Source organism: Hevea brasiliensis, chromosome 12 (assembly GCF_030052815.1).
Source record: "Hevea brasiliensis isolate MT/VB/25A 57/8 chromosome 12, ASM3005281v1, whole genome shotgun sequence".
NCBI lineage: Eukaryota > Viridiplantae > Streptophyta > Magnoliopsida > Malpighiales > Euphorbiaceae > Hevea > Hevea brasiliensis.
Genome location: NC_079504.1, coordinates 5,972,519 through 5,985,152, shown reverse-complemented (window position 1 = coordinate 5,985,152; position 12,634 = coordinate 5,972,519). Strand labels below are relative to the sequence as shown.

The following is a 12,634-nucleotide window of genomic DNA, read 5'->3' as shown; positions in this document are numbered from 1 at the left end:
AGCACCGGGTCCCAGCGAAGATCTCAAGCCGTATCTACCCGTCCTGTCCATAACCAACATCACCCCACACACACGCCAACTCACGCACACTGCTCTAAATTACCACAACAACATACATAGCACTTTAACAATTATGAATGCAACATAAAACATGCCTAGTGTTTAACTACATTGATACATATATTATAAGTGATGCATGGGTATACTTGAACATGTAATAATATCGAAATTACAATTAAAATTAATATTTTATTCACAGTACATCAATGACTATTATGGCTGCTGATGCAGAAAAATAACTGATCTCGATCACCTAATAATTAAATTATAAATTTATTAGTACTAAGTTAAGATAAAATTCTAAAAAGGCAACAGACAGCCTAATTCATGCCAGAAATCCAGCAGAATTTCCCCTATGCCTAAGACCTACCAAACCTGCAAAAAGTGTAACACCCTAGGCAAATCCCACATAGTAAAACACGGGAGAGATGCTGAGTTTATAAGTTGGTGGTTCGTAACCCCTAGTGACGCGTTTTAAAAACCGTGAGGGCTTCAGCCCAGAGCGAACAATATCACTAGTGGGCCGGGCCGTTACATTTGTGGTATCAGAGCGGACAATATCACTAATAAAATGTAACGGCCCGGCCCGGCCCACTAGTGATATTGTCCGCTCTGGTCAGCCCTAACGGTTTTAAAACGCGTCACTAGGGGTTACGAACCACCAACTTATAAACCCAGCATCTCTCCCGTGTTTTGCCGATGTGGGATTTGCCTAGGGTGTTACAATCCACCCCCCTTATGGGACTCAGCGTTCTCGTTGAGGTTTGCCCCACCATCGCTCAAGGTTGCATGCGGAGCGGCTCTGATACCACAAATGTAACGGCCCGGCCCACTAGTGATATTGTCCGCTCTGGACTGAAGCCCTCACGGTTTTTAAAACGCGTCACTAGGGGTTACGAACCACTAACTTATAAACCCAGCATCTCTCTCGTGTTTTACTGATGTGAGATTTGCCTAGGGTGTTGCAATCCACCCCCCTTATGGGACTCAGCGTCCTCGCTGAGGTTTGCCCCACCATCGTTCAAGGTTGCACGTGGAGTGACTCTGATACCACAAATGTAACGGCCCGGCCCACTAGTGATATTGTCCGCTCTGGGCTAAAGCCCTCACGGTTTTAAAAACGCGTCACTAGGGGTTACGAACCACCAACTTATAAACTCAGCATCTCTCCCGTGTTTTGCCGATGTGGGATTTGCCTAGGGTGTTACAATCCACCCCCCTTATGGGACTCAGCGTCCTCGCTGAGGTTTGCTTCACCATCGTTCAAGGTTGCACGCGGAGCGGCTTTGATACCACAAATGTAACGGCCTGGCCCACTAGTGATATTGTCCGCTCTGGGCCGAAGCCCTCACGGTTTTAAAACGCGTCACTAGGAGTTATGAACCACCAACTTATAAACCCAGCATCTCTCTTGTGTTTTGCCGATGTGAGATTTGCCTAGGGTGTTACAAAAAGGCTCAAATAACACTTCTAAATTCAACTCATATCTCATCATCATTATGTGGCCCCTCCTGGGCCCTTCAAACCAAGCAATACTCAAAACCTTAAAAATTAAGTTTTAGTCCATATAATTGACATTTTGTAAAAATCCACTCAAACAAGCTCTAAAAATTCTAAAATTTTGCCCTGTGGTCCTTAATAATATTATAAGGCTATTGCAAAATGAATTGTAATTTTTTGATCATTCACGAATATTTTATGAATTTTATTCTAAATCAATATTAGGCGAAAATGAGCAACTTGGAGTTCGGGTTTACCTATGCCAATTCTAACACTTGGAACGCGTCCAGAACGTTTGAAAATGCTAGGATTGACTGTAATATCGACCATGTTCTGAGACGGCGTGCCGGGCAGCTGGATCTAACTGAAAACGCAGTTTTGGCGCCAGTGAGCTATCCTCGATCCGATTGCACCTAAGTTAAGTCCAAATTGTATTAATAATTATTATAAAATTATTTTTAAACTTTGGGAATAGAAAAAGTTCAAAAATCTCACCAAGCGATCTGGATCGTTCGATTATCGCCCTTTTTCAAACGGTGTCCGATTGGAGAGAGACCAGTCCTATCTCGAATATCTCGTCGCCCTGAGTCCATCGGTGCCCTCGGATTTTCGATCCGACGGTCGGATCGTCGGAAAAGTGGCCGGAAAGCCACTGACGTCGCTTTCTCTCTCATCTTTCTCTCTCTTTGTTTCTTGCCGGAAAACTCCATTAAAACCGACGAGTCTTGGTCGAACAAGGAACTCAGTGCTGCCAGAAGCTCGTTGCTGGCGTCCCTTGTCTTCCCGTCATCGGAGATGGCCGGAAACGGCTTTGGATGGTCCTCACCGTCGCTCTCTCTCTCTCTTCGGTTCTCGTTGCCGCAGCCATCTTCCGTCGCCGTTTCCCATCCCTGGTGGTCACCCGGTCACGCTGAAGTCGCTAGGGTGGTCACCGGCAATCGGTCCCTTGCCGACAAGAAGAAAATGGGAGGGAGGAGGAGAGTCGGGGAGAAAGAGAAGGAGAGTTTGGGGGGGGGGGGGTCTGCTGCGTTTTTCAATTTCTAGGTTTTTTTTTTAATTACATTATTAGTCCCTCAACTTTTTAGGGATTTACAATTAGGTCCAAAATAACTTTTATTATGTTAAAATTTAATAAAATTCTAGAAATGATAAAAATAAATATAGTCTAGGAAAATTTAATTATTTTATTCTCATTTACTAAATTAACTTTAAATAATTTATTAATTATTACTTTATTATTATTATTTTTTAAAATTTTTGGGTTGTTACAATAAACAATTTTAGTAAAATTGATCTATTTTAGTTTTTAAACTTAGTTAATAAATAAATTTAATTAAAATTCAATAATGCTTAATTTATTAAAATTTACAAGTTCAATTAATTTTATATGTTTGTGAGTTAAGTTATTGAATATGTTAATATGCCGACTTGCGATTCTCATATGAATCGAAGCTCAAATTGATCTATTTGGTTTGCTCTCCTCTTACTTGGCCTCTCCTTTGCACATCTATGGTTTCTCAAAGAGAGTTTCAACTTGATTTAAATTATAGGGGTAATAAACGGTTATTTAATTTAAAATAAAGTAAAATTATTTTGTTATGAAAGATAAGGTGATTTAACAAAATTTTATAAATTTTTATAAAATAATTTTTTTCATAAAATAATTAATTATGAAAATTTTAATTAATTTAATAAAAAAATAAAATTTCTTTAATATATTTAATTATCATATTTTCCGTAATATTTTAAATTTTAATTAAAATAATAGATATTAAATGTGAAATATAAAATAAATATATCTTATTTAATTTTATTTATAAAATATTATATATGTTTTTTTTATGTGAAAAAATTTTATTTTTTTAAGTTAATAAATTTTTCATAATTAATTATTTAAAAAAATATTATTTTATAAAAATTTAATAAGATAAATTATAAAATATTTACTTTTTATTAAACCAAATAATAATAGAATTTACCTAAATTATACATCATGTTTCCTCATTCTACTTGCAAAGTATAAATTTCATAGTTTCTCTGTCAATGATCAATTTCTTGTAAGAATTTGATTGAAATCATACCCATTAATATTTGGTAATTATTTGAATTTGTTTAATTTTAAAATTGCTTTGGAGATAGAAAATTTGGAGAAAGAAAGCCATAGGAAAGAAACTAACATTAACTTACTAAGTCTAAAGTCAACTAAATATAAAAGTTAATTATATTAAAAAGTTTTAATTTTAGATTATATATTACAACCTTTAAAATAAATCAGATTTAATTGAATTTAAATCTCACAATCTTCCGATTTCTTTTATTACAACTGCATTGATTATTAACTTTTTTTTTTTTATTATTAATTATTGCTTCAAGTATGACAAATTTTAAAATTCCTCAAAATTTGAAAGACGGCGAAACTTACGCCCGTGGCTTTTAGCTCCCACCCACCCACCAGTAAAGTGAAGAACGCAGGTAACTGCAGACTCAGCTATATGGTACGATTCAGAATCCTCAATCTAATTCAAAATTAAATAACATTAACTTTAATCAGACTGAAATTAAAATCCGTTAAGAACTGTTCAGTTTAATTCCAAGCTAAAATGATTTTCTTTTTTAAATAAAAATTTTAAAAAGATTTAACCGTTAAATTGATTAAAATTAAACTAAATCGAAACTGAAATCAAACTAAAATACTAAAATAAGAAATGGAACTTGTGGTCTAATCTCACTCTCGGCTCTCCCTAGCCTTTTAACTGGATTCGGCCTGGTGGCCATCCTCAGATAAGGGAATAGGAGCCCACAGTGTAAATTGGACTTATGCATGCGCCCAATCCAACCTGAGTTCTTGCTTCTTGTACTCTGTGCCATTCTTTTTAATCGCTTCCTCTGAACTTCAATTTGAATAGGACTCTTTAACATTATTGAGCTAAAGCTTATAACTATTCTTCTGGGAGCCAGTATTAACTTCCCTGCTTATAATTGACATACAGCTAAGGCTTCATGCTCAGTTATGGTAACTATCTCTGGTTTCATTTGTTTCACTTCACCATTACCATTAATATCACCTGCAACTGGATGACCGATTTAACAGTATAAATAGCATCATGATCAGCTAAAAATCCTCTACAATAAAAAACTCAACGGGAATCATTTGTCATTTGAGCCAACTTCAAGCCCACTGCAATCTTTTATAATCAGCTAAACTATAATCAAAGCAGGGCATTGCATCCCTTGATTTGGTGGTGGTAGAGGACAAGCGGAGGATGTTGTCGATAAAATATATGGAGGTATATATATAAACAAGCTCCAAATTAAAGAGGATGAAAAATTCAAATTATCACACAATAACAACTTGGCTGGGAATTAGTAGAAAATTTTGGCAAAACACCAGCCTTATTGACAGTGGATTAATAAATAATGATTACACAATATGCAATTAGCCTAAAATCCACATTATCAGCTCCCACTACGTGAAACCAATGGAATTTATCAAAAGATCTTTAATATACACAAAGGGACAGAAAAGGGGTACCACTGATTCTATCCCACAAGCTCCAGCCCAATTGTCTCTCTGGACAACAGGAAAAAGATATGGCACAAATCAACAAGCTGGCATTTTCCTTCATTGTATCGTTTTAGTAAGCTTACACTTGGAAATGAAGATAGTAGATGAGTAATTTAGACTACACAATTTCAAGAGCTCAGCTGATCTCTGCTTCAGCACAGGATTACAACCACTTTGTATTACCAGAAGCAGCTTCGCCGCCAAACCTGCCTCCACAGCGAGTGCAGAGCATTCTTCTGGTGCAAGCTTGCAGACTGCCCACAATATCGATAAAGCAAGCTGAGTACAGCTCTCTGAAACTTTCATCAACAACTTCACCACATTCGGTATTGTGCCACTGCAATCCTTTAAAGCATTGCTTCCCTCTGGAATAGTTGAGACAACATCCAGAATATGAAGTGCTAACTCCAAACATTCATTATTCAAACTGGGCAATAGCTCCACTAATTGAGGAATTGCCCCAACGCTCACAATTGAGTTTCCAAGGGGTTCATGCGAACAAAGAGTCCTTAACAAACCAAGTCCAGCCAATACCCCATTTGCGTGTCTCTTATCTTTCACTAACCTCAACAATCCAACCACAAGACTCAAGCTTGACACATTTTCAAACTCGAAGTCTTTTCCTTCTATCAACATTTCAATCAATCTCGTACAATTAATCTTGGTCTCAATCGAACCTTCATTTAGTATATCCACCATTAAAGAAATTTTTGCAGGTTGTATCAAATTGGCTTTGGACACGAAATCAAGATCAAGATTCACAAGAATCCCAATTGCCTCGGACCCAACAGCATGAGTGGTGAAAGGACCCAACAAGTTGGAAACCAAGGCAACTCCACCATTATCTAGCACTGTTTTCTTCGCCGTGGCATATGCAGTGACAACCTGCCTAAGCTCTTTTAGAGCTTGAACTCTAGCTTGACCCTTAACCTTCTTCAGAGTGTCCAAAAGCTCAACAGCCCTCCCTTGCACGTCTTCGGCTCTCTTCTTCATAGCCAAATACTTCTGGGAGAACCAGCTATAAATCAGCTGCTGCAGAGTCCTATTTGGCGTTACCGTATCATCCCAGAGCTCTTGCATTGTCGTAGGGCAAGTATAGTGGCCAAGGGAGAACCATTTGAGGATGTTGGATCTCTCATATGTCTGGCCAGTGCAGAGCGTCACTGGGTCCTGCATTGGGTACAATGAGATCGGACATATAAACACGGATGGCACTTCCATCGATTCAAGTTCTTCAATCATCTTTTTAAGATCCAATTTCTCAGCGCCGGTTGTGGAAATCAACCCACCACCACTGCCACCTAAAATGCCATCTTTAACGGCAGTTTCCAGATCTAGCACTTGCCCACCACTAGCCAGAACATCTAGTTTAACATTTCCTTCTCTTCTACAACTATTAGGTAGATACATCGGCATTTTGGAATACCCTTGAGGAAGAAAGACTAGAACTACTAATTCTACTCAACCAGAATAGTTAAATCAAATCCAAAAAAGACCCTAAGACAGAAACGCTACCTTCTTCTGCAACAACAAAGCTCTCCTCTTTCTCACTCTTACTAGCAAGGAATTATCAACCCAGATCAGGAAAACAAAAAGAAGCAAGCAAGAAAGAAAGAACAATCAATATCGACAAAAGGACAATAATCACTCACAAACAAGCAATCCCGCTTCAGCTAAAATTTACCCAACAATGCACAGGATGAAAGAAGTATGAAAAGGGAAATTAGAAAAATATATGAAGAGAATTATTTGAACTGATAAGCGATAACCATTAACAATACCTACTTGTAGAGACACAGAATAGATTGGAAGAAGAAAACCCTTGTTTTTTTTTTCTCTCTCTCTCTCTCTCTCCCTCTACTGCTGTTTTCTTTCGGGGCAGGGTGGTGGAAGCCCCAAAAGAATAATTTCTTTGATAATTTCGCTTTAGTGGGTCACTCCTATACACTCCAACACGGCCAATCCAGTGAACTATTGCTCACTTTTTTCATCAGCCGAGTGATCCGTCAATTGAAAATACGATATTACCCACCTCAGATTGCCCCGACGAAGTTATAGATGCCCAAACTGACAAGGGTAAGACCGGAAATCTAGAATTTGACCGGCTAAAGTGATGATCGTAGAAATACGACTTGGGTTAAGTGGGACCCATTTTGTATGAAATACATTGAAATTTTAGGAGAAGGAGAAAGAAAGAGAGATTCAAGTATTTAACCGGATTGACCGGCTATAGCCCGTGGATGCATTCATTGTTAACTCTCATCGCCCTTTTATTTAAAAACTTTTATTTTATCCAATAAAAGGTGAAATTTCATCCTTCACGAGCCTGGTAGAATAATTATAATTAAAATATTTTAAATTAATTTATATACATTATATTTTTAAAAATTAAAAAATATTTATGGGCATAATTTAAAGGTTTATTTTAATCTTAACAATTTTTGTAGTTAAGGATAATGATAATGATTAAAAATAAAATACTGGGAGTAAAAAAGAGGCATATCTGGGAGAAAGAGGAGGCATGATTCCCCTGGGCACGTGTGAGCGAGGAGTTGGCAGAAGGAGCAAGCAAAGGTGCATCAAAGTAGTCAAACATAGACCTGAAAGGCAAAACCAATGCGTACGCATTTTCAAGAACCGAGAAAACTGGTCAAAAGATGAGCTGGCACTTTACGAAAGGCACGCTCTGCTGGGACCCCACCCCACGGGGCATCTAGTTTCCTCTCCATTAATTTATTCTTTTTATTTTTATTTTTTTCTCTTATTTTGGAATCATGGAATCTTTTCAAAGCATCTCTACTCAATGACTTAATAATAGTTGTATATATTAACATTTAATCATTTCTTTTCTAAAAGCATCCACCAATGAAAATTTAATTTATTAATATTTTTGTTTTTAATATTTTTATCCAGCCCAGATGTCATATACAGATTTATTTGGTTGACAGAGAGGTCCAGCACCCCAAAAAAAAGAGGTAAAAATAGATTTTAATTAAATTAAAATTTAAATAAACTAGAAAAAGTAGCAACCTTATGTGTAGTCTTGACTTCAAAGCCTCAATATCTATAAAGAGCCTCCTTGCGAAAAAGGATGTGCTTACGCCAAAAAAAAAAAAAAAAAAAAAAAAGAAAAGGAAAACAAATGGATTCCACGAAAACGATGCCGTGTACATCACCACACCTGCACCAACTTTACGCACACGAACAAACTTCACAACCTATGGATAAGGGAATTAGGTATTGTACAATGCACTTCACCTGTAACGCGATTCACGCCATACGATCGCAATGCAATTTTTAATTATCGTGCCAGCCGTTCGATAAAAAAAAATAATTATTTTATTTAATTGCGCTTGCTCTTGTGGGTGGGTTTAACCAATGGCATCACCAATTTCTGCTTTTTGACCATTTGACCGAGCTTGCGTGGTGCTTCGGTCTAAGGATGGGGTACCCACACCTAGGGGCTATTGATGCCCTAAAAGAGGTTTTTTTTTTTAAAAAAAAAAAATTTAAAATTTTAATAGGGAAAAATAATTTTCTGCAGTTTTTATCTCGAAAATCACTTATCCGATAACCGGATGTTAAGGGTGACTAAAGTTAATGACTGCACGTGTGACGCACGGTTGGCAAGGGTTGAATCACGGGCTCTAGCCGGTCATTCCACGTAAAAAACTTTTCTTTTCCTAAGTGGGTCCCCACCTTCTCGAATTCGTATGTCTACTCGTAGTAGGGTTTTATCACTTCAAACAATGGGACAAAATTTCTTATTCCTGTTTTGCCCCTTGTCTGTTGGGCCTGAATGTCAGCAAATACCTACGTGGGCCCCGACTTAAAAAGGGAATTCTGTAATTTTATACGTTGATCCACACAGATCAAATTAAATTTCTTTTGGTATTTCAAGGTTAAGGAAAATGTTGAAATAATTTTGTAAAAATAAAATAATTTGAGCAGCAATGGAGGAGGGTCATCTTCTTCCTCTCTCTTGTTCCCCTTCAGTGTGTGTCAATAACTACGTGGTTCTGAGTTAACCCTTTCATACATGTCTTTTTCTATTATCCCCTTTTTTTCATAATTATCTTTTCTTCAGTGCATTGCTTGGTAAATTTGGGCTGAAGAGCCAACTGTTCATGTACAAGTGGTCATTATCTGATTCCTGTCGCTTTTGATTGCTATTTCTTTCTGTCTTGGGTTTGCTTTTTAACCTGATCTGGGGTTGATCATTCCACTCTTTTCCTTTTGGAGCTTGAAGAGGAAGCTGTTAGTTAGTGTGCGTGAGAGGGAGACTTTGGTAATAGAGAAGAAGATTGCATCTTCATAATGTGTTGGCTGATGATGATGACGAAGATGGAGAAGAATGTAACTCTTTTGACTAGAGAAAGAGATCAGATAAAGAGCCAAAGTAAAGCACACAACGTAGAAAAGTTGTCCCCTTTGATAGTCATTGTTCCTTATTTTTGTCAATGAAAGAGAGAGGCCTTGTGACATCTTTTTTTCTCTTTTCCTTTCCCACACGTTTCTTGTCCCGTGGATGTGATTCCTCTTATTATTCTCTATTTTCTCTTTTGAAATCTCAGGCTCTTTCTTGGATTACATTTATATCTTCTTATTCTTCTTCTTTTGCTTCTTCTTCTTCGTCTGTTATAACTCGTCTCTGCTAGTACTGGTTTCTTCCAATAGAGAATTCCAAAATGCCCATGTATGTGCCAAATAGCCACAAAAGACTAGGAAACATGAAGCTAGATGTGAGTAGTGGAGGCCAAGTGCTAGATCTGGAAACCGCCGTTAAAGATGGCATTTTAGGTGGAAGCGGTGGTGGGTTGATTTCCGTCTCCGGCGCCGAGAAATTGGATCTGAAAAAGATCATTGAGGAGCTTGAATCAATGGAAGTGCCCTCGGTGTTCATATGTCCAATTTCATTGGACCCAATGCAAGACCCGGTCACTCTGTGCACTGGCCAGACTTATGAGAGATCCAACATCCTCAAATGGCTGTCTCTCGGCCACTATACTTGCCCTACTACAATGCAAGAACTCTGGGACGATGCGGTCACGCCAAACAAAACTCTGCAGCAGCTCATTTTTAGCTGGTTCTCCCAGATGTATTTGGCTGTGAAGAAGAGATCCGAGGACGTGCAAGGGAGGGTTATTGAGGTTTTGGAGACTCTAAAGAAGGTTAAGGGTCAAGCTAGAGTTCAATCTCTAAGAGAGCTTAGGCAGATTGTCACGGAACATGCCACTGCGAAGAAGGCAGTGCTAGATAATGGCGGCGTTGCCTTGGTTTCTTCCTTGTTGGGTCCTTTTACTACCCATGCTGTTGGGTCCGAGGCAATTGGGATTCTTGTGAATTTGGATCTTGATTTCACATCCAGGACAAATTTGTTGCAACCTGCCAAGATTTCTTTGATGGTGGATATGCTAAATGAGGGTTCGATTGAGACCAAGATTAACTGTACGAGATTGATTGCAATGCTGATAGAAGGGAAGGATTTCGACTCGGAAAACTTGTCAAGCTTGAGCCTTTTGGTTGGTTTGTTGAGGTTAGTGAAAGATAGGAGACATCCAAATGGGGTAGTGGTTGGCCTTGGTTTGTTAAAAACCCTTTGTTCTTTTGAATCTGTTAGGAACTCAGTTGTGAGCATTGGGGCAATTCCTCATTTAGTGGACCTATTGCCCAGTTTGAATAATGAATGTTTGGAGTTTGCACTTTGTATTTTGGAGTTTCTTTCAACCATATCAGAGGGAAGATTGGCTTTAAAGGATTGTGCCAATACAATGCCGAACATGGTGAAATTGTTGATGAAGGTATCTGAAAGGTGTACTCAGCTTGCATTATCCATACTATGGGTAGTTTGTCAGCTTGCACCAGAAGAATGTGCTGCACTTGCTGTGGAGGCAGGTTTGGCAGCGAAGCTGCTGCTTGTAATACAGAGTGGGTATAATCCTGAGCTGAAGCAGAGGTCAGCTGAGCTCTTAAAATTGTGTAGTCTAAATTACACAGCTACTATCTTCATTTCCAAGTGTAAGCTTACGAGAACAATACAATGAAGGAAAATGCCAGTTTGTTGATATATACATCATCCCTTTTCCTTTGTCCCAAGAAGCAAACGGACTAAAGCTTGTAAGACATGGTAGAATAGAGTCAATTGGGGTTTCTAAGGAACCCTTTTTTCTCTTCGTTGTGAATATCAGAGTTCTTTTGATACATCCTATTTGTTTCACTTTACAGAAGCTTCACACAATGTGGAATTGAGGTTAACAACATATGGTGTAGTTATTATTTGTTAATCCACTGTCTATAAGTTGGTGTTTTTCCCAATTCCCAGTCAAGTTGATACTGAACTGGTCTGCTCTTGTTTTCCATGGTGCTACTAGTTCTGGTCTGTGCATCTAAAATTGTTTCCACAGGCAAGAGCTTTGTAAAGCATCTGCAATGGTGATTAGAAGGGTTTGGATGATGAGAATACAAGCAATGTAGAGAGGGAAGTTCTTGTAAAAGCGTGTTTCTCAATTTTTCTGTCCTTAAGTTTTTAAGATTTCTTTTGGGAGGGAGCATATGTTTCAGTATCACCTTGTATCTACATCGTAGAGGCCTACATCCTATTGCCCTTATGACAATACACTGTGAAATCATGAATTCTTCACTTTCTTTATTTTGGAACTTTGTATATATTTTCAGACTTCATATCTAATTATGTTTCCTTTTTATTTCAATTCTTTTCTGATATCAAGTTGGACTAACTAAGTCCACTATAAGGAGCTTATCTTTTCTGGTCAATGGTTATCAGAATTTGTTTACAAATGGTAATGGAGGAGCTTAGCTTCTTTTGTTGCCATTGAATTTATCAATAACTTTACACTATTACTAAATAGCAATTTACATAAGAAACATTACTTAATTTATCAATTACTAAATTTTGTTTCAACAATATCATTATGTATAACAATCCTATAGCATAATAGTTAGTTAAGGAAAAATTTATTTGATTAAAATTTTTTTGTAATTTTGTGGGTACAAATTGAAATGCAAAGTTAAGGAGTGAAATTAACCTCCCTGCAGCAGAAATCCAAAGCAAATGAATCCTAGAATTAGGATCTGGTGGTGAAAGCCAATTCTAAGGAACCATCCAACCTAAAACTAGGCTTTCAACATCAATCAAATTTAGCTTTAACCTTGTTGGGTCTAGGTATATATGTGTCCATTCAAAATCGTGAAAGGCGTTTCAATGCATAGAAAAAGAATAGAAATAGATTCCAGGGGCCATGCATTCCACTTTTCTTGCCATGAATGCATTCACACGGACAAAAGAAGAATCAAAACAAATGAGTGGGGAAAGAAAAGCACAAGATCTTGTCAACTTGAAAAGCATAGCAGCCAACAAATCTTCATTCTTTAGAGGAATTGTCCAACCCCTTTCTTTTTATCAAACCCCAAATTACATCTCGCCAAAGTTCCAAAACATGATCTTCTAAGACTGATTTTTTTGGAAGTGAGAAAAAAAAAATATTAACC

General features: G+C 37.6%; 2 protein-coding genes across 2 annotated transcripts; one reads left to right on the top strand and one right to left on the bottom strand.

Annotated features, from left to right (window-relative positions):
• Nucleotides 1–4,934: 4,934 nt before the first annotated feature.
• LOC110669782 (U-box domain-containing protein 30) lies at nucleotides 4,935–7,053 on the bottom strand. Its single transcript, XM_021831556.2, has one exon. It carries the CDS (start codon nucleotides 6,539–6,541, stop codon nucleotides 5,183–5,185), a length of 1,359 nt encoding a protein of 452 aa, XP_021687248.2. The 5' UTR covers nucleotides 6,542–7,053; the 3' UTR covers nucleotides 4,935–5,182.
• Nucleotides 7,054–9,335: 2,282 nt separating this feature from the next.
• Nucleotides 9,336–11,835, top strand: LOC110669855 (U-box domain-containing protein 30-like). Its single transcript, XM_021831691.2, has one exon. It carries the CDS (start codon nucleotides 9,814–9,816, stop codon nucleotides 11,167–11,169), a length of 1,356 nt encoding a protein of 451 aa, XP_021687383.2. The 5' UTR covers nucleotides 9,336–9,813; the 3' UTR covers nucleotides 11,170–11,835.
• The last annotated feature ends 799 nt before the right edge of the window (nucleotides 11,836–12,634 follow it).

What these genes read in the sequence shown, in the direction of transcription:
- LOC110669855 (XM_021831691.2), top strand. Translation starts at nt 9,814, where the DNA reads ATGCCCATGTATGTGCCAAATAGCCACAAAAGACTAGGAAACATGAAG.
- LOC110669782 (XM_021831556.2), bottom strand. Translation starts at nt 6,541, where the DNA reads ATGCCGATGTATCTACCTAATAGTTGTAGAAGAGAAGGAAATGTTAAA.